Source organism: Acipenser ruthenus, chromosome 21, assembly GCF_902713425.1.
Source record: "Acipenser ruthenus chromosome 21, fAciRut3.2 maternal haplotype, whole genome shotgun sequence".
Taxonomy (NCBI): Eukaryota; Metazoa; Chordata; class Actinopteri; order Acipenseriformes; family Acipenseridae; genus Acipenser; species Acipenser ruthenus.
Genome location: NC_081209.1, coordinates 6,913,611 through 6,935,955, shown reverse-complemented (window position 1 = coordinate 6,935,955; position 22,345 = coordinate 6,913,611). Strand labels below are relative to the sequence as shown.

Sequence of the window (22,345 nt, the reverse complement as noted above, 5' to 3'; positions counted from 1 at the left end):
CCTAAACATAAACACAAAGTACATTTTTAATTGAAAAACATACATTTTGACATTTCAACTTTTTTTCCCCCTTTCGTAAGACTAATATTAAAGCATCACTTCTGGAATCAGTGGGTGTCTACAAGAAACCTGTACTATACATGTTCAGTCTATTGTATTTAGGTCTGATTGACTTCAGACACTCACTTTTCTCATTGCACCCACATTGTTGATTTAGAGTGTGTATTAAAAATGTATTAAAAATGTGCTGGAAATAAAAAGTTGACAAATTGTACTAATGGAAGCTAATAAAGGGTAGAACATTTTAGTATTGATATTATACAGTACTGTCATAACTGGTTTATTAATTTTGAGACATGTGCTATTGCACCTCTTAAGGTATAGCTACATTCAACTATTAAATGACAATTTGCAATTCTTTACAGAGCATGTAAAATACAACACTCATTTACAGCCATATTTTACAACTGTTGTAAATAATGCAGCGAAATAAAAAAAAATACAACAGAGTAGATGCATGCTGATCGCAGCTGTTGAAACCAATCTTCAATATCATAATGCTATGAGAAGCATGTACAACATTTACTGTGTCTGAAATGTAAGTATAAACCAAACACTGCACAAGATTTTTAGTACACGTTACAATCAGGATGTCAAACACACCCCTAATCTGAGCAGGGTCCGGTCCCCGCTGCTTCAGATTAGCAGGAGTCTCCTGTGTAAAACACCAAAAACTGCTGCAATGGTCCATCGGTGGCATTGATACTGACAGCTCCTGAGAAGGAGCTGGCTGTCTTTCTACCAGTATATAGCTCCACAGTGACAGAGGCTTCTGGATTTCTGGTGCTTGCTTGCACTAGTCTCCGCTGCTGAAACACAAGATAAATAATAGCTGGAAGCCTCTCACAACTTTGTGGCAATGATAAAGTCTTCCTTCTGCATCCCTTCCACTTCGCTCCTCCTTCCCTTGAAGTTCAGTTTGTTAAAGTCCTCCGCGATCTCCAGCATGGTTTTTCCCTTGGTTTCAGGGACAAACAGCAGCGTGAAGGCGGCTGCTAAGACACAGTACATCATGAAGATCAGGAAGCAGAACTGGCCTATCAGCGCCTGGGAAAGAAGAAACGACAAACTATAGAGATACCCACAAGATGCTATCAGCCTGCCAGGTCTACTGGAAGTTTTAAATAAATGATAGTTTGCATTATCTACAGCAGGAGATGTCTAATTGACTAAAACAGGTGATCCCTGTGGTGCAGTAAAGGGGTCAAAGTCATCAAAGTATTTAAGCCAAAATGCAAAAAGGAAAATTAAACTGTCAACATTAAATAACAAATAATGTTATCTCCAAGTTACAAGGTTATTTTACAGAGTCAAAATGACGACGTTTTTTTATTACTTTTCATTATGGATAGTTTAACATCTACATCCTGATACATAACTGTTACCTTTTTAATATTCTATCATTTGTGTTTTGTATGATTCTCTACTGCTGCCCCTGCTTAGATATCATCACACCAGCATACAAGTTTCAGTAAAGAAAAAGGCTGATTGTGGGGAAGTGAGGCGGGGAAGCATATTAGCGTTGCGCTGTGCACCGAATGTGATCCACTGTCCATTTAAATATGTTGAATGTGGTCCAAGGTATTTGATTTAACTTCTGTAAAGGGGCAAAAGTCAAAGAAAAAAAGCTGGGATGAGAGAGTTCCGTACCACAACGAATGGGAAGCACATCCCAACGAGAAACAGCCCCAGTGAGTTGCCCAGTCCGATGACGACGTAAGCGGGGGCTCTCCAGGCCTGGGTAAACATGTCAGCAGGAAGAGCCATCGATGCTCCGGCTCGGGGGAAGAGTGACAAAAACAAACAGGCTTTACATACAGAATACTACATTCGGATTGGACTTTTATAATGTTAAAAGAGCAGTTGTAGGGATTATACTGAATTATTATTATTATTATTATTATTATTATTATTATTATTATTATTATTATTAATACATGTTGTAAATGGCACTCACAAGGTCCTGATCCATAAATACAGATAAATATGTAGAGGAGGAATACATTGAAATAGGGTATCCAGTGTCCTTGATCCTGAAAAAAAAAAAATACAATTTTAAAAAAGATAATAAAACACACTGTATGAAATAAAAGTGAATTGTATCAGTGTAATAAAGGTATTCTGTGGTTGCTGGTTGACTATCAGTTTTATCAGTTTTCTACATTTCAATTAACATTTGGCAAGTGGAAGTAATAGTATTGAACCTGGCCCTTAACTATTAACAAGAGCGCCATCTGGTGGACTCTTCTCGAGCTGTCAAGCTTGGACACATTGTGATAAACACACTGAAGCACAATTACCTTCAAGAAGAGCATTAGAACCAGAATTCCCAGCACCGTCGCCATGAGAGCGTAACCAATGCCCATCAGTTTCTTCCTGCCAATGCGTTCTATTAGAAATGACTGGTAAAAAAACAATAAAAACACAATAACAATTATGAGAATGAACAGGTGGACTACTTAAAATAATTGTAAGGTATTTGTTTGTAAAACAACCCTAAAATGATGCATAAACTGCATGCACTCAAAGATGTCCTTACACATAGTATAATAGAAATGAGTTCTGTCAGCCCGATCCCTAATGACATGTAGTGCATCTGCTCCTCAGGAATCCCAGCTGCACTGAATATATCAAATGCGTAGAAATAGATCTGCAAAGAAACAAGACACAACTGAGGCCCTGCTCTATTATTCAGACAGTGGAGCACATGTATGTGCCAGAGATGCACTTCACTAAGGGATTTCCAGCCTACGCCTGGCTTCTCCTGGCAGGGTCTTGGATCAAATCAACCTCTAATAAGTCAAAATAAATCCAGTATGTACCTCACCACTTGGATTTAACCCTTTCCTACCCCCTTTAAAAAAATGTAGTGCTAATTTTACAATTTTACAAATAGTTTTCAAGGATGGAAATACTAGTCCCACTGCATAGCACTTTGAGCCATTCCAGGTTTTATATCTACAGGGTCACTTACTGCGTTGATGCCGCACAGCTGCACTCCGGCGCAGGGGAAGACCAGGGTCAGCATCTGCCAGCGGACGGACCTGTTTCGAAGCACCCCCAAAACCGTCTTGGCCTTCTGACCCTTCATCTTGTCCCTCTCTTTGGCCATGTCCTCCAGCTCCTTCTTGAAATCCTTTTTACCCCAAAGCAGTGTTAAAGCTGCGACAGAGAACACAAAAAAGGAACGATACAATACATGTGAGAAATGTTTTTTTGTATGTTTTTTTACAACCTATGGGAGTAGCATGATTGCTACATTTTGTACACTTCCCTCGCCTCTCACTAGATGGCAGCATCAAGATTCAAAGCTCCCTCTGGCGTAGTTGGCCAGGAAGGGAGTGTATAGGTTTCTGGAGTGAGGCTTACCCCTGACACAGCCCTCCTCATTCCCCTTGTCTATGAAGAGATATCGTGGGGAATCGGGGAAGAAGAACAAGCCAACAAGCTGCAGCAGGGCTGGGACGCCACTGAACGCCAGCAAGTAGGGCCACATCTCCTCACCGCCCAGCAACTCTCTGCAAATACAGTCATTGTTAGATTACTGGTACCAGGTCACAGCTTGTGTTACATGAATGGTGCTTAAAGGAATTAACAAGGTAGCCTCCCGACCCCCAACACACATACACAGTGCCCTGTACTGGGGATGCTAATATCTAGGGGCATTTGTTTACTCCACACCTCAATAAAACAAATCACCTGCAGCATTCCCCTATGTTGTGGCTGTATATCCTCTGATATGTGCTTTGATCGAACAGCACCATAGCACAGCTCATAAAGCAGCTCTGTATTTTGAATCCAACCCCTATGCTTGTAGTCATTATACTGCCATGGGAGACATGAAAGACATCTGATAAATGTGATTGTGATATTTACTTGAGTCCGAAAACCTGGCCCAAGCATTTCCCAAGACCAATGAACACGCAGCTACTCAGAGACATGAATCCACGCAGTTCCGCTGGAGAGCTTTCAACCAGATACATCAAGTGTACATTGAGACCAATACCTGCACACAGTCACAAAACACAATCTATTAGTACTGGGACCACATGAAATAAATTGAGAGTTTTAACAAATATTATATATGCTTGTTAAAAATACATGCTTGTCCCACTATACATCATATAGCAGTTGAACAAGTTATAAAAGACACATTGCAAAGACAGGTGGGCTTGATAATACTAACCCGAGGACTTGTTGACAGTCCAGTTTGTTTACATTCCACGGTAGTTTTAGCTCTGGGTATAAACCCTTCTTGCCAAATAGGCGTGTTGCCACTATTATATTTTGTATCTTTCTGCTAGGCACCAGTCACAGCGTCGGATTACTGTGGGATTGGTTACATTTAAAGCTGATGAGGTTTAAAATGGGAATCCAGGATACACACCTACATTGCATCCGTATAGAAACCTCCCCAGTATGATCATCTCAAACGACCCGGTCGTCCTGCTTAATCCTGCCAAGGCTGCAGCCACCAGACCTACAACGTTGTTGAGCAGCAAACAATTCTTTCTGTAAGAAAAGTGGTAGAATGACTTTATTAAAATCCTGTTTGACATTATAGGATGGTTCAATAGTATAGTGTATTTTTTTATTTTTTTTTGCATTTGTCATATTCTTAGTTTTGAAAGATCCGCGACAACACTCACTTGAACTGTGTTTTAGTTTGCCCCTTCTCTGATTTGCTTGTCTACTGAAGACACATAAACACATGACTCAAAGGAGACAGAATGATTGGATAGGAGTTCCAAAGGCTGTTAGGAGATCCTGTCAGCAGGGCTCAACTTCCTCTCCTAGCAGCCTTTGGAACTCCTATCCAATCATTGTGTGGAGGTAAGTACAGTAAAACTACAATTTAAAGTAATAGAAAAGGAGTTTGCTCAGCAATATTCCTGTGATTCTTACCTGCCGTATTTGACTGAGAGCTGCCCACTGCTGATTGAGCCTAACACTGCCCCAATACTGTAGATGGACACAATGATGGACCAGATCAGTTTGATAGTTGACTCAGCCATCGGAGTGCCATAGCGCTTCAGCCATGTCTCGTTTACAAAGCGCTGGATGTGCTGCACAGGGGAGATTTAAATAGTAAAATACTGGAGAAGCTTATAAGGGGAAAATTTTCTTAGATTTTGATACTGTTTAATGTTAAAAAATAAAATGAGGAAGTAAATTATTGTTTTTTGAGACAGGTAGTTCAAAGGATTCTTTGTGGCTAAATTGCTAAATTTGGGGTTAAAATTGATATTATAAAATAAATACTGTACTTGTTGCTACAGCTGTTTAAATAACGTACCGGTAATTTCTCTTTTCATTGTTAACATCCTGACAACTTTTTACACTTAGAACTTTAAAGTCTGTTCCAAAGCTCTTTTCAAAATGGCCGCTTTAGTGCACTGGGGTTTGAGATCTGTCCTTTTCTTCACTGCAGGAAGAGCGATTTAAAAAAACCCAAAACATAACAAGTGCTCTGGCTTTTCTTTCTGTACCACATCATGGATCATTATTGCTCTGTTACCTGTTAGACAATGTGGGCAATAATCCTTACACTATCAGTGCACTAGAGCAGACAGTTTGTGTTGAGTAATCAACATGTTTTATTCCATTTAATTAATACTTACTTTAACATTTCACAAAGACAGTTACTTGGAAAGTATGAGTACTGGCACACCCCTTTTTATTTATATTGGGTGACACTTCATAGCTGTCACACAATCATACTTTTCAGATAGACAGCCCCCCCCCCCCCCCCCCCCCCCCTGTTTTTGTAGCGATATCCGCAGTACAAATAGTTTTATTTTACCAACTAAATGACTGGTACTTACATCTGAAGGGGCGTTCATGACAGAAATCTGAAACCCGCACTGAAACGATCCTCCGAGTCCCAGAATTATCACCATCACCATCAACATCCAGCTCTGCAGCTGCAAGAGAGAAAGACAATTTCACCAGGGAGTGACATTTCACATGCCCTGGTAATGATCTCCTCTGTATAAATAATGTGCCAAATATCAAAATGCTGCAGCTAAAATCACGGCCCCCTTTTAGGTGGTATTGTTTACCTTGTGTGACCAAACCCTAAATTGGTCGCGCTAAGTTGCAGCCAGTGTAATCGTGGCAAGGTCTTTAACATGCAAAGCAATTGGAGATAAAACAGTCAATATTCCTTGTTTTTGTCATTTCGATTCCAATATAACCAAATGATAAATATAAGATCCTACCAGCCCTGACAACCAGCTGATCATTTTTACTCTTGATTGGGTCTGTTCTTCCTGGTACAGTACTTGGATTAATCCTCCAAACTCAGTATCAGGTGGCTCTTTTTATAGGGTGATCTTGACAAATAGGATAGGGGAGGGGCTGTATCACTCTAAAAAGAAATGAAGGGTTTATGCTCAGTTAAATATTTCTGCTGAGCTGCGAGTTATGTTTGTATTAACTTCCTCTTGTTCATTAGTAACAAACGTTACCAAATGTTAAATACCCAGATGGAGCTGGATAAAACCTGATTTTCCGAAATGGATTACCTCCTGTTTTGCACTTTATCATGAAGTGCTGCAGTTTAGTCACACAGTGGGAAACGTCATCCCTTGGATCACTGCCTGTTCATGGGGCTGGATCATGGACTGGGTGGTCCACTGGACTTTCATTTAATAGGATCGATGGGCATTTTAACTAGGTAGCTTCACCTATGTAATAATGGCTTAAACAGGAAAGTGACTACACTTAAATAATATATATACGTAGCCTCTGTGTACAATTACTTCTCTAACAAAGAACATATTTTAAACTGGGTGGCATAATATGAACTTTTAGATTGACCATTACACAACCAAGCTGATGCAAATGTTACATCTAACTGATGACTTAACCAGACTAGAACAAACCAGTGTGGAGGCATCAATAAAACGTTGTTGTGTCACCCTTAGCCTTTTACAGGCAGATCTGGTCTACAAAAACAAAACGGTATGTACGTGATTAAAGGTGAATGAATCATAGTGATAACAAACAGAACCACTTTATCACACTGGGATTCTTAGACAAACAGATACATGCTTATGTACATAACATCCCAAGCTAAGCACGTAAAAACAACTCAGAACCAATCCTCGAAGAAATGATTTGCAAAACTTTGTATTTAGTGATCTGTATTTAGTGATTTAGTGATTTGTATTTAGAGCGTGTGTTCAACCTTGTTTCAACTAATGCTTTCTCAAACCATTCTTGGTTCTATAGTGCTTCGGGGAAGGCCAAATGGATGCAGAATGAGCTTCAGTTTAGTTTGCAATTGCCTGTGCATTTGAAGCTGTTTTCATTCCTATTGCTTCTACTGGCGTCGGAGGGTTTCTTTTCACTATTAAATGATCGACGCACTGGAAGCCAGCAAAGTAAGCTGGCAGTCATGTATAAATACTAGAGGCAGGCACAAGTAGAACATCTGGAACTGGATACTTGCTATGAAAAATGCCTGGGTATCCAAGGACCTCCTTGGGTAATTGCAAGCTCACATCAGGTACCTCAGCGTTAAACCAAGTACATAAATATTACGTGGTTTAACATGCTATTACTTTATTATTGCAGGTTTCTTTGCGATGTAATTTCCGTCTAGGATAATAAACGGTTGTGTTTGCACAGCATGCATCATTGTATCATAAAAAAAGAGGATGTTTGTGTCATACTAATTGAAACAGCTCCACAGTTTTTATTTTCAATCATATGTTGGTTACATTATCAAGCATTTGAAGTGCAGAAACAACAACTAACAAAAATACAACTGCTGTATATTTCTTATAATGTACAATAGCTAAATAAGGGGCAGTTTATTATTATTATTATTATTATTATTATTATTATTATTATTATTATTATTATTATTATTATTATTATTTTATTTCTTAGCAGACGCCCTTATCCAGGGCCACTTACAGTCGTAAACAAAAATACATTTCAAGAATCACAGTACAAGTATTAATACAATTAAGAGCAAGATAAAATACAATGACTTCGGTTCTAGCAAGTACAAGTATATGACAAAATACGATTCAGTAACGGAGCAGATAACAATGTCAGTGATAGTTACATTTTAGAGTAAAAACTGTGCAGACACGTTTAGGCAGAGCTCCTCTGCCCATCATATCTCATCTTTACAGTTTGTTATAATGAACCTCCAGAGAAACAGCTGCCAGCGGATTCATAGAATAATAACCATTCTTGGTGGCTTCTTATATTGCATTGATCACATATGCAGGCATTCTATTCCAACAAGGGGTCAACAATATATTCAGCAAACACCATGAATATTGTTCAAAGAATATAAAATCTAATAACACTTAAACAGTCTCTAGTGCAAATGTTTCATGTGATCAGATCACTGCTAGGAACAAGGAACGAGGTAAATAACCAACCATTTACTTTGTGGTGTACATGACACCAAAGCTGCTGCCACAGAAGAAATGATCTTCAGCTGATGCCTGCATTGAGATAGATATTATATATATATATATATATATATATATATATATATATATATATATATATATATATACATACATACACACACACACACACACACACACACACCAGCTGCAGGTATTTCCTAAAAAATGTTCAGCAGCAGAAATACATTCTGTTTTTCAGGAGTGTGTTTTATTGTTTGCGTACCCATATTGGTCACAAGGCATTTGTTCCTAGTGTTTTCCCAGCATGGAATACTGTATACCCCTAGAGTACAAACTTCTGAGGTATTTGTTCATTATACATATAGGATATACACTATAATTGCACTAATTTGATGTGGAAGAATAAATAAAACAAAATCACTTTCAGAAACAGAGAAACATCAGTCTCCTAATATATTTGGGTTTAGATCATTAAATAATAAATACTGTACTGTGTTTCAGTTCAAAAGTTTTTGTTGGAATCGACAGCAAAAGCCACTGAGGTTCTAATACAATATGTACTGTACAAAATTATGCAGTTATTGGTTTTGTAGATGCATCCAGCATTGGCACTTACTCTGGCACTCAAGGTACCAGTTCCAGCAGCGTGGCCCTGATTTCCTTCTGATTTCAGGGGTTCAACACAGAGCGCAGTGGATCTGCAGACTTTGCTCAGCTGATACTGGGCCTTCCGCGGCTCCTTTCCTTTGGAGTTGCGCTTGTCGAATTCTGCGCTGATTTCCAGTAAAGACTTGCCCTTGGTCTCAGGCAGGAAGAACGCGATGAAGACGGAGGACAGAACGCAGACCGTGCAGAATGGCACGTAACAGAACACGCCCAGTCCGCCCTGGAAATAGAAAGGGAAGGTACTGCATGTGGATGCTTTGAGCATGATGCTACTATTATTATTATTTGTTTATTTAGCAGACGCCTTTATCCAAGGCGACTTACAGAGACTAGGGTGTGTGAGTTATGTGTCAGCTGCAGAGTCACTTACAATTACGTCTCACCCGAAAGACGGAGCACAAGGAGGTTAAGTGACTTGCTCAGGGTCACACAATGAGTCAGTGGCTGAAGTGGGATTTGAACTGGGAACCTCCTGGTTACAAGACCTTTTCTTTAACCACTGGACCACACAGCCTCCTATCCTACGAACAAGAGCCGTGGGCAAGCTTTTACAGCTTATACTTCATGAAGTGCAAATCAAGGACCCAAACAAAGACTATAAGGCACCCATCCTTTTGTAATACATATTGTTTCAGCACAGAAATACACTACTGCTAGAAGCAAAAGGAAAAACAAATCCAAATTAGCAAGGAGCGACATGCATCTACAGATGGGAGAACTTGATCTGCTTATTTTCAACACTTACCACAATAAAAGGGAAGAGCATCCCAACAAGAAACAGCATGGACCACATGAGAGAGCCACTGATCATGTACGCAGCAGGACGGCTGTTCTGGTCGAAGATCTCAGTGGGTAAAATTCCAGTAACTCCGGCTGGGAGAAAAACCACCGATGCCAAGCGCATCAGGCTTGTCTAAATATCGTGTTCCTCAGCTTCGTTTATATAAGCAGTATTTAAAGACCTACCTGGTCCAATTCCAAAACTGAGGATATAGGCAAACATACACCCCATGCTCATGTAAGGCTGATCTTCTCCTTTTATCATGAAACACAAAACAGAATGCATCAAAGTCAAACATGCCAATTTAACCATTTTGTCAAGAAAGTTTCACTTTTATCTTACTAGCACACTTTATTAAGTAGCTAGAAGTTGTTTTAAAATCTCCTATTAATGTCTGGATATTAGGCTTTAACTTAAATCATGCAGAACAGTTTCCAAAAAGGACAACACTTTTTCTGTTACCCCCAGCAACATATATAACATAGTAACACTGAAAGGCGGTTAAAGCACAATCATGTATTCACTGCCATCTGTTTACTAGGGACATAGGCTTCCTCCTTCCTTGACACCTCTTGGGCACCTTGTCATTTTAAGAGCCATAAAGCCATGCTCCTGCTACAACTTGCAGCACTAGGAGGTTATAGATCATCCAGCTTCTTTACTGTTAAGGAGGCTAAACAGATCTTCCATACTGCACAGGACGCTGCATTGTTAAGTTGCCATGTTCTTCCCAAGGTTTAAAGAAGCAGTTTTACTGTACCTGGAGTAAGATAGCCACCATGAAGACAACAGCCCACAGTGCCATCATACATGCATACAAATGAAGTGCCTGAGCTGTAACCAGGTGAAGGGAAAGGTCTCTGCCAGCGTTTGTGTTACAATTCAACAGATTCAGCAAAAGGTTCATTTTGCTATAAGGAACAGCAGTGCAGTGTCCAAATACAATTTACTGCTAACATGGACAAACTGTGGATGAACTGAATTTGTGAATTATTGAGTTACAAAATAACCACTGTGCTTATATTTTACATGGTTAATACAATTAGGCTATAATTTCCATCAAACTATGGGGTTAACTGGATCTATTCAACTGCACAGTAATACCACAGTTTATTATGCAATCATCTTTTCTCAATGCTACAGGCCACAGGCTCAGGTTTAACAAATTAAGCTTATAGTAAAGTTTGGAATGCCTAACTTACACATGTTATAGATGTTATGAGCTCACAGCTCCCTGTACCAATGACAACGTACTGAATTTTATCGTAAGGAATTCCTGCTTCCTGAAACACGTAGGATGCATAGAAGTACATCTGAAAAACAATTTGAAAGGAGTCAGTAAGCTACAGTAGCTGCTCAATGGTGTGAAAACACATTGGTATATAACATGCTCCATAGACAGAAGCCACATACAGGACTCAAAACAAAATCGAAATGTGCCAATGTGGCTGTGTGAGACAAGCTGAATTTGAAAGCCAGATTTCAGATTCAGCTTGGATCACACATGCTTACAATGTTTAAACAAGAAAACAAAACATGTTTTAGAAAAGAGTTAACTTATAAGCCCAAAGTAAAATCAGATTAGTGTCTTTAGAAAAATACAGTAACAAATGTTAATTATCTGCAAGCGTTGGTGCGTGTTGACCTGAGCATTGTATAGCAGCTACAATGTTTGGGAGAAAGTTCTGTATCAAGTAAGGTCAAGACAGGGTTCATCATGAATGCACTCCACTGGGCTCCAAGTCCTCTTAGGTCACACAGCAGAGATGTGCAAGCCCTACTAACAGAATCATTCCCACAGAGCTGCATGGCGCTGCTAAGCACCATCACTGTGATCAGCTGCCATCGTACAGACCGGTCCTGAAACAGCTCCCATGGCCTCTTGGATCTCTCCCCTTTTACAGCAGCCTGCTCCTCCAGCATCTCATCCATCTCAGCGCTCAGGTCCAGACTGCCTCGCAGCCTCCTCAGCGCTGCAATCACAATGCAACATCAGTTCCCCGCTGTACAAGTGCTGTATATGGGCTTGTGAATGTACAGTAATTTGCAGAAGAGCAGGCTTCCTTACCCTTCAGACAGGCTTCCTTGTTGTTCTTGTCAATGAGGAGGTACCGTGGGCTCTCTAGGAGCCAGGACAGGGTGACCAGCTGGACCAGGCCAGGGATGGCATTGCTAGCCAGCAGGAGTGGCCAGCACCATTCACTTCCTAGGATCTCCCTGCAATGGGCAGAAATTCAAACTTGCATTGTGATAAAACTCAAAAGCAATCGAGTCAAGCAGACAAATGTTGAGGCTAATGCATTCACCTAAATTTGGCTAAAGAAATACAACTCCACATAACGCTAGTGTCTAAATGTAAGCAAGTTACGACTTTTTCACTACGATCAAACAGCTCTTTGTTTTGCCTCCAATGTTATTAATCACTGCAAAATACCGTAACTCATTAACCAGTCGAACAACACCATCTTCCCAATGGTTTTGATTATACACACTTGTAATTGGTTCCACCTAACCTCTCATTGTGTAGCACTTCCTTCCAGGTTTAATGTAAACTTCATTAGAAGCATATTGTTTTTTTGCAGGGGTCGCTTGAGCTCATGGTCTGGGATGTACTTTTTTCATGACACATCACGGTCTAACAATAGGTTAATTAAACATAATATTTATAAAAGCAGAAAAAAGCAGCGTTGTCACATTCAAAACGGCTGCTATACCCTCTGCCTCTAACCTGAGACCGATGACCTGTCCCAGAACGATCCCCAAAGCTGTGAAGGATGCAGAGCTCATGGAAACGGCTCCTTGCAGTTTTTTCGGAGCGCTTTCTCCCAGGTACATGGGCTGGACATTCATGCTGAGACCTAGATTGAATAGTTCATGGTTAGCTACTGTAAAAAGTCAAATAAGCACGTAGAGCTAATTTATAACAAAACAGAATAAGACACATTCACCATATTCACAAAGTTTTAAAACCTAAAAATCACTGAGGGTGCTTGGACCGTGCTTGGATCGTGCTTGGACAGTGCTTGGACAGTGCTTGCACTGCAGCAGTTTGTTGCTAGTTTATTAACATTAACAGAAATGGTGCAAATTTAGCATGGTGGTAAATGCTTTGTGAATATGGCACACAATGGTCTACCGCTTGAATGTACACCCTCCCTCATTTGGTACAATAGTAGATGCCTTCCACTCACACCAATCATTTTGGAGTGTATTTTTTGTCCAGCAGAAGGTGCAGGCAGATGACCTTTTTATCTTCTCATGCTGGAGACACACTACAGTATGCACCCTAATTCAAGGGCGTAGGTTTGGTTTGAACATTGGTGGGGACACATTTTTTTAGGGGGGTGGAGTCGCTAGGGGGGTCAGGGGGGTCCGGGGGCATGCCCCCCCGGGAAGAAATTTTTTAGGAGACAGTTGTTAAACGGTCACTTCTGGTGGCTTGAAATGAATGCTGGACATGAATCGAGGACAATTTGATTGACTGGTATACACTCAAAACACTATGATAAAGTGGCCCTGGAAACATACTGGACACACTGGAAACACAGAACTCTTTTCAAGGAGGGGCTATAGTGAAGCCATGGATATTGCTTGTACCAGCTGTCTTGAAAACGCAGGACCTTATTTGACAATCTCTGTACTTCTGTATACTTAGGGTCAGGTTGGTTTGGCTTGTCTTCAACAATGTCCATAACATTGACATCATCGCTGCTACACTGATCTTCACTGGAACCGTCACTGCCACTCTCACTGTCACTGCTACTGTCACTGTTGCTGTCTACATCCTTCCTAGCATGCAACCCTATTGCTCTGCCTGCCTCTCCTGTGTCTGTGCTGCTGCTCGCACCTGGTTGCATTGCTTCTTTCACCTGATAAAATAATAAATTCATGCATGCCATTTAAAGATAAAATATATGGTTATGCTAACTTTATTTGCTGAGTATTACTATACAGCATTAGACTACTATCATATCACAATGTGCCTCAAACAATAATATATCTAAAAACTCAGTCTAACACTTTCACTGTTATAATTACTAAGCCATTACAGACCTCACCGGCGACCCTGTTGCTCCACCTGCCTCTGTACTGCTTTTACCAGGTTGCACTGCTTCACTCGCCTGATAAAATGATAAATTGATGCATGCTGTTTAGAGAGAAAGTATGACTCTGCTAACTTCATTAGTAAATTATTTTTACATTTGCTATGAGAATCATTATCAATTGTGTTTATTACTTTAATAACATCTTCCATCCTACTTACACTTTGACTTTTTGTAAAAAACATCCTAATGTCCATCTTTCTTTTTTTGGCTGCCAATCTGCTTTAGACACCTAAAGACAAATTGAAGTGATTAACTAACGTTATTTGGTTAACGATATCAAAACATGCTCACGCACATGCACACGCACATAATGATTTAGCTGTGAAACAAGCTAGCTAGCCACCAAGGACGTGGGGTTAGCAACTAGCAATGGGTCGCTAACGTAATAAACATACCTACCTATCCATTAGGTAGGTAGGTAGGTTTATTCTCTCAAACTATGTTGCTGACAAGCTGACAATACCTTCAGCCCCGGTACCTGGCTTTCATTCAGTCAGTGGCTCACACTCATATCAGACTGACCGGCAAGCGGCAACTTCAGATGAGCGTCTTTCCAGAGTCCAGTCAGCGGTTCTCAACCTTTTTTTACTCACGCCCCACTGAAATGTATTTTTATATCTGCCCCCCCCCCCCCCCCCTTTTTTTAAATTGACTTTAACGTATAGTTTATTACTGACTATATAGTGCGTTTATTTAGCCTGCTGGATAGTCACACTGTCCATACAATCAAATACATATATACTGTTCGTGTTTGCTTTTTACACACACGATACAAAAAATATCAAGCAAGGAGTACCACCAAACACCCACAACTCCCAGGGTGCCATTCTTTTTAAAGCTACCAGTATCTCCATTCTCTCTTTAATAACTCGCTGCACTCAAAGGGTCGAAATCGGGAGTATCATTTGGCACGTCAGTGTTATTATTACTAGTACGTTATTATCCAAACATTCACCGCGCCCCCGGTTGAGAACCTACGGCCTAAGCCAATCAAATTAGCGTTTTTTTTTTGGAGACTGGAGGAGCAACGAGGGGATCTTGAGAGAGTTAACTCTTTGTGGAGCCGAGCGGATAAAACGACTTGACAAAAGACGTTTCAGATTTTAAATTATTGGTAGGGACAATTTAACGGTCCCTTGACATTGGTAGGGACATGTCCCTACCGTCCCTAGCTAAATCTACCCCGGTGCCCTAATTCAAAGCCAGGGCTAAAACAAATGTTCTGACAGGAATAAAACAATTGTAATGGTGGAAACATAGCATGAAACATCTCAGCTGGTCATGTAAGTTTCTTCTTAATATGACTGTATTTCTCTCTGCCTTTAAACTCTTCAAAATAGATACTGTTATCTTCATTATATATTGTCCTGTACACTGAACACATTACATGTTTTTTGCCCTTTACCCACTGCCCATGTTTCTATTAATGTCCCAGTATAAGCGATCAAACTGTGGAAGTCCTTGTTCTGTATATAAGCTTGCAAATGTCAATGTGTGGAGCCTCAGAGTGTGTGGAAGCACACGTACCAGCATTGACTCCAGCAAATACTCGCGACAGTATAATCATTTCAAATGAGCGGCAAGCTCTGCTTGCCAACACCAACACCGCAGAGAGAATGACAAACAGGTTGTTCAGTAACAGCGATGTCTTTCTGAAAAGCAAAAACAACGTTGCATTCTTTAATATTGCCCGTTTTACATTCAGTATTATCTTTTTCGCTTGAATAACATTATTATATTGCAACATGCAAGAGGAATAGCACAGCTCTGTCTTTGCAGTCTGCAGCTGCAGCGGTTTACTGTGACTTTCCAATACTATGCGTTTACAATGCATAGTGCTTGCTTACACTTTTTCATGCTTCCACTACAAGCTTTTACCATGATATCGAGTGGGTCTAGGTTATCATCTCATGTGTACACATTGTAAGGAGTATAGGCTGGTGACATGGATACTTCATGCAGTGTTGCTGTCATTACCTTCCGAATTGGACTGCCATCGGTCCTGCGATCAAGGCGCCGATCAGGCCCCACAGCGGGTGCACTGACACCATGATGGACCAAAGCAGGGCGATCAGGTGACTCTCCAGAGGCGTGCCTGTGCGCTCCAGCCACGTTTCATTGATAAATGTCTGAATGTACTACAACGTTAAGAAAAAAAAAAAAAAGATAAACCTGTACTGAACATACACACTGTGGTCTATTCAGTTTATCTAAACGGTGCTGTTGTCAAAGATCATTGATGACGGAAATGTTGTAGCCATACTGGAAGGTCGCCCCAATTCCTGCGGCACAGATTGTCATAACAAGGATACTGCCTTGTAACTGGGAGAGGAAGGAAAACAATACTACAAGCAAGGATTATTCTATGACTAATTAAAATCTATTTCATGAGTTTTGTAATCATTGCATTTTTTCAATGGCCCAGACTGGTTTACAGAAGTCTCGAGTTATGCAGTTTACACCACTTGTATCATTAAACTCGGTAGTACAATTTGATTCTTTATACATCTGGAGCAGCTTTCTAGCAGCTACTTTTAAATATTAACAATACTTAACATTGCATCCACAATGTGCTTGCTGTGGTTCTCCAAAACACGATTCAAATATCACACTTATTTAAAAGAATAAATACAGTGTTATTAAAATGAGAAACTAGTACTGTAATACCAAAGATATTGTACTTTCTACCCAGAAGGTAACTCATTTTGTAACATTACAGTTTAATTGTAGTTTTATAACAGTGTGCACATTTTAGCGCCCTCTCTCTTTTATTAATAGAACTTTCTTTCAACCGCCTGGAAGAACAGAACATTGAACGTTACCTGAACCTCTTCTAAAATATTTGACTAAACGGGACCGTTTTGTACTGAATGTACATTTAAGTGGGTACAGCTTTTAAGTGTCTAAATTTACAATATGTATTAATTTGTATTGTGTGCTACGTTAACGCCACTTTTTTCTTTTTTTTTTTGAGGTATGTATTGACGTTAAATGAAAACCTTGCCTCAAACCCACTTAGCCATTGGATGAGGCAACTGAAACACCCCCTCTATTGGTCTACAAATTAAGTGTTCGTTTTCTGTTGACTAAACTTCAATTGGATTTTAAACAAATAAAATTGTACATAGTCCTTCTAACTTGCTTGATCAGGTTAGCACTGTTCTGGTTACTTTATGTTTAGCAGGGTCAGACACCAGAAGCACAGAGCCGAGAAAACAATAAATACAAGTAAGAACCACAGGATGGCGCCACAAGCATTTCAAATGATTAGACCACAGGCGTAAGGAGAGCATTCGACTCCTTTCTGCAAGTTAAACACACATACGGTATAGGCTTATGCGTGGTGCACTATCCGCATTCAAACAGCAACGTGAACCCTATGGTCATAGTGTTGATAACATGCCCTCCTGCTAGTGCCCTCAAGATGCCGTCCTGGTATCTCCAGTCAGTTCATGATTGCAGTTTTATTGCACTATTTTCCTTAGTGTGGCTATGAAGTGCTGTGGAACCTGCTGCACCCATGCTTGCCTTCCCACAAGGCACCCCATGACACAATGTCTAGAAAGTGCCTGTAGTGTTAATGGCTGGCTGCCTTATATAGTATAATTACTGAAATAGAACCCTTCTGAGTTGAGTAATTAGAATGGAACTCGCTGCCTACCTTCAACCAACCCCCCAAACACACAGGGCTTTTAAGTACCTCAGAGGTTGCTGCCAAACAACATTCGGAGCAAATAAGATGAAACGAGCAGCAGCTTGCTACAATGCAGCGTTCTGGCATGATATTGTACTATTGTATTAGAAGCCAAAATGTAGGTTTCAGTAAGGCTGTTTAATTATACACATACTGCATTATAATTGTCATTGATTTCTCATGGGTCCCACAGTCTACCTTAGGTCATATACAAACATAATATCACTCTTTGCCTTTTAAGCCAACTGTTTAAATAGCATAGTGCTATTTTTCAGTCTACGTTCTTCCCCAATATTTACAGGGTAAGTTTTGTGTGATAAACTGCTGACATTATTATCACACTCCCAGCCCAATAATCTGCTACCCAGTGAATATCGATAAACACAATATTGTCATGAAATACTTGTTCAGGTCCAGTCATGTTAAAGCAGACAAGTTCAATTTTTCAGCATGTGAATGATATGAACCAGCACTCACTGGAATCCATTGTAGCAACCTTGAATTTCAGCAGCACTGTACTGTGGTCTTCTGATACTGTAGTTCTTCTAAGGATTTGTCTTACATTCAATACAATGGATGAAGAAAGTTTGTGCCAGCAAAACTTTTTAAGCACTAGCAGCACAGTATTTTTGCCATGCTTTTTTCATGTACTATGCATTTACCACAGATTACTTTGCCGTGTTTATTAATATGCCTTACCAAACCTTACTATTCTTTACAATGCTTACCTATGCTTTATTACACGTTGCTATGCTTTTTACTGTGGCAGACTTTTCACCACCAAAACCAAAGTAGACTTCCAACTTCTGACAGCATTAAGATACCAAAGTACAACCCTTTCCCTGGTCCAGCATAGATTCTAGTCAATGAGTTTAAAAGATTACTTTCGTGGGACAGTTTCTCTATCACAGGGGTCATTTAATGTGATGCTCCAGCATTCCCTTGCTCATTTATTCATTCATCAATCATCCTTGTTTTCTGCATCATTAGTAATTTCCTACCTCCAAGGCCTGTCCGACTTTGAAAAGAGATCGCGTGTGACTTGGACGACAATTACTTTTTGTTTTAAAAAAAATCTGAAACAAAGTAAAAAACCTAAAAAGATTAAACAAAACCAGGTTATTAGGCAAAGTGCTTCCAGATGCTATCCCTCATTAATCCTGATTTTCTGATATAACCCTTGATATTACCTTTCATGTGTGCAGTGGGGGTTACAGAGCAATACTGGGATTCTAATTTCCTGTTATTAAGGCCAGTTCAACCAAGTACCTCATAACAATGGGCAGCGGGAGATATCGGACTGCAGTAGAATATAGAATTGTACAGTTTGCTGTCACTTTGTCTAAGAAAGAAAGTAGGTCCATCATGAGACAGTTATGAAAATAGCTGAACTATTATTATTATTTATTTCTTAGCAGACGCCCTTATCCAGGGCGACTTACAATTGTTACAAGATATCACATTATACATTATTTCACAACATACAGATATCACATTATTTTTACATACAATTACCCATTTATACAGTTGGGTTTTTACTGGAGCAATCTAGGTAAAGTACCTTGCTCAAGGGTACAACAGCAGTGTCTCCCACTGGGGATTGAACCCACAACCCTCCGGTCAAGAGTCCAGAGCCCTAACCACTACTCCACACTGATGCCCCACTACTCCACACTGCTGCCCCTGAACTATGAATTGCACTGTACTGAAATAGATTGCAAATGTGAATTGGTTCATACTGTTATGATACAAAAAACAAATAAGATTAATCAAGGGCACAAGTGGGCTGTTTTTTGTGAATGAAATTGCAGTTTGGTGTCAAGACCTTGATAAATCTCACCCCATCTTTAAAATATGAAAATGGTTCATACCCTTGTAACTACCCATGTTCTGCCATTGGAGATCCTGGGCCACTGCATATAATGTTTTTTACATTGGATAACTCATCAATATTAGACAGCTGGTAAACTCGATTATTGTACCCCCATTTGTCCCAGTTTAGAATGTCCCGATATGTTCCCTCACTGCAGCCCAGGAATTGCCTCTTCACTGTCAGGAGCTCCACAGTCATCTCTCTACAAAGTGAAGAAAAACACTCCCTGATCATTTCGCCATCCCCCCCAAATCGTTGGAGCCCCTCTTGGGATCTCCAGCACAGATCTGCAACTGTGTACAACCAGGACATGAACCTTTTTTCCCCAGACTGTAAGACCCAACATACACATCACAGCGTTGTGACTTCACAAGGTAAGCCAGACTTTCAATATCTTCCCTTTTCGTTGAACGGGTAGAAGTACAGTATATGAATGTTTTTATTCATTATGTCCCACTGTACATGAGTTACATGGGCATGCTCAGTGTTTGGACTTTTGAAATTGGCACTAGACTTCATTACATCACGGCTTAACTATGTTTAAAAGACTGGGATTGCAAAACTGCAGCGTGGAGAATAAAAACAAACATCCTTTGATATAGACTCTCATTCTGGGAGATGGGGGGGGGGGGGCAAAGCTTAACTATTTATTATTTTCCCAGTCTCTGGTCTCTGGAAACATTAACTGCACATCAAAGACTGGCCAGTTTTCAAGTTAGACAGGGCCCTATGTATGTCATGGTTCAGCTTTTAACCATTTTTGAAAATCATAATAATTAATCATACGTCTGCTTTGAAAGGCTGCTTTGCTATTTCCTCTGTGAAAATTAAACAGAGGTCATAGTTTGCAGAAAAAAAAAAAATCTAATTTCTTTAATGTAAATGTTTAGTGCCTTTTAAGAGAGACAAATAACTCAAACGTTTAATAACATCCAATGGGAATTCAGCCAAGCGTGGAGTTATATGACCAAGTGGGCTTTGAAAATGACACAATTTTTATTGTTTGATTATTTTCTATAATAACATAGTAAAATATTCTTGTTTTTGTTGTCATAACACTGTTCTACAGCTGCCACAGAATTGCATACTGCTCAAAATATATTTTTTCCTTTAACTACCAGAGGTTATTAGTGTACCATTAAACATTACAATAGTATACTTCTGGTAATTAAATGGTGCTTTTGTAATGCTTGATATGGTAGTAGTTTGCTCTATATGGTGTTTTATGTTTAACACAGGACTATTAATTGGTATTTTAGTCTATATAATTTAATCTATACTGTAAGAGTATCACCTACCATCTTCTTATCACTGAAAATACCCTCTTCATTACCATGGCTTATCATTTCTAACATGGAGAGATAAAGACAAAACATGACAATCACCTGCCATAACACTGTCAATAGAGACAACCATTGACAGACAGGATAGTGCTGATTTGGTTAAATGTTACCAGTCTGCGATGTGTTTAAGTGACTCTGGAGGGATATGTGACCATTGCCACTTGGTATTGAATAGTGGAGGCCATTGACGATAATTTGGTAAGGGCAATCCTTCACTTTGTATCCAGAGATGGGTCACTGCATGAAAATATAATGTTTGTTACATTGGATAATTCATCAGTATTAGACTATTTGCAAACCCTGTTATTTGACATTATTTGTTTATTTTAGCAGACGCCGACTTAGCGACTCACAGAGACTAGGGTGTGTGAACTATGCATCAGCTGCAGAGCCACTTACAATTACATCTCACCCGAAAGACGGAGCACAAGGAGGTTAAGTGACTTGCTCAGGGTCACACAATGAGTCCCTGGCTGAGGGAGGATTTGAACTGGGGACCTCCTGGTTATAAGCCCATTTCTTTAACCACTGGACCACACAGGGATGTCGGGGGTGGAAAGTGGAAACCTGCCACAAAGTCTCCAGTCAATTCTGAGACTCCTGAACCCTCAGTGTTGGAAACAGCTTCCAACTGAACGCATACAGTACTAGTAGCCCTCTATCTGAATCAAGAGTTGCTGTATTGTCGATTGTTACTTTAACAGAAGTGCAACAGTGAGATGCATATTTTATACTGAGCAGAATACATGTCAGTTGAGGTACTGTATATGACATGGGCTCTACATATTACAATTACAGGTGTTTCCAACGATTGTGTCCAACCCCAGCAAGAGCTCAACACTGAACCCTATTACCACAGCTGCAGATGAGTGGATTCATATAAGAAGTCCTTATTGGGATCTTGATCTAAAGATACAGCACTCCCCTTGATCCACTGTCAGAAATAAACAGGGCATTACTTTGTAACCCCTCTGCGTTTCAAGTTCCCAGATATTTGAATGAAGGCTCATAATAAACAGAAAAGGGAAGCAGATGTTTTCAGGTTGGGGTGATTATACTAATTGTGGACACAAACTATGCCTCGACATCCTCTCTGCAGGAAAGGGCCAGCATGTCCTGAGGGGATGACCACAGGTTTGAGGTACTGCAGTACATTATACTGGACAGGTCTCACTGCTGTGCACAGTACTGTGGTTTCTTCTTTGTTGTTGACTCCCATTCATAGGGAAGAAACTTGGTATCAAGCCTCGATTGCTGATGTGTCTTAGTCAGTGATAACTAATTAGATTAGGCAGGGGCTGGACAGATGTACATGATAATCTTATATACTTACATGCTTACAGTGTTTCATAGGTTTAGGAAGAATTCATTTGATCACAGATGTTTCACTGTAATTACTGTTTACATTACATACACAGAACAC

The 22,345-nt window shown here is 40.0% G+C and overlaps 2 protein-coding genes across 2 annotated transcripts; both read right to left on the bottom strand.

Annotated features, from left to right (window-relative positions):
* Positions 1-71: 71 nt before the first annotated feature.
* On the bottom strand, positions 72-5,993 carry LOC131699056 (solute carrier family 2, facilitated glucose transporter member 11-like; the record flags this gene model as incomplete). Its single annotated transcript, XM_058994644.1, has 11 exons — positions 72-1,107; positions 1,711-1,838; positions 2,018-2,093; positions 2,361-2,462; positions 2,600-2,710; positions 3,035-3,222; positions 3,430-3,578; positions 3,937-4,066; positions 4,448-4,572; positions 4,966-5,126; positions 5,886-5,993. Coding segments are annotated over 11 exons (1,482 nt in total), but the record flags the coding sequence as incomplete, so codon positions are not given.
* A 2,579-nt stretch (positions 5,994-8,572) lies between these two features.
* Positions 8,573-19,777, bottom strand: LOC117428278 (solute carrier family 2, facilitated glucose transporter member 11-like). Its single transcript, XM_058995631.1, has 10 exons — positions 19,640-19,777; positions 15,990-16,150; positions 15,540-15,664; positions 12,635-12,764; positions 11,975-12,123; positions 11,692-11,879; positions 11,103-11,219; positions 10,092-10,212; positions 9,871-9,998; positions 8,573-9,345 (listed from the first exon to the last, which is right to left on the bottom strand). The coding sequence occupies exons 1-10, from the start codon at positions 19,775-19,777 to the stop codon at positions 8,962-8,964; spliced, it is 1,641 nt and encodes a 546-aa protein (XP_058851614.1). The 3' UTR covers positions 8,573-8,961.
* Positions 19,778-22,345: the final 2,568 nt, after the last annotated feature.

What these genes read in the sequence shown, in the direction of transcription:
- LOC117428278 (XM_058995631.1), bottom strand. Translation starts at nt 19,777, where the DNA reads ATGACTGTGGAGCTCCTGACAGTGAAGAGGCAATTCCTGGGCTGCAGT. An exon ending in ATTTGCTGGAGTCAATGCTG is followed by an intron (nt 12,765 to 15,539) that starts GTACGTGTGCTT and finishes TATTCAATCTAG; the next exon opens with GTCTCAGCATGAATGTCCAG. An exon ending in TGCTCTTCCCTTTTATTGTG is followed by an intron (nt 9,346 to 9,870) that starts GTAAGTGTTGAA and finishes TTCTATTTCCAG; the next exon opens with GGCGGACTGGGCGTGTTCTG.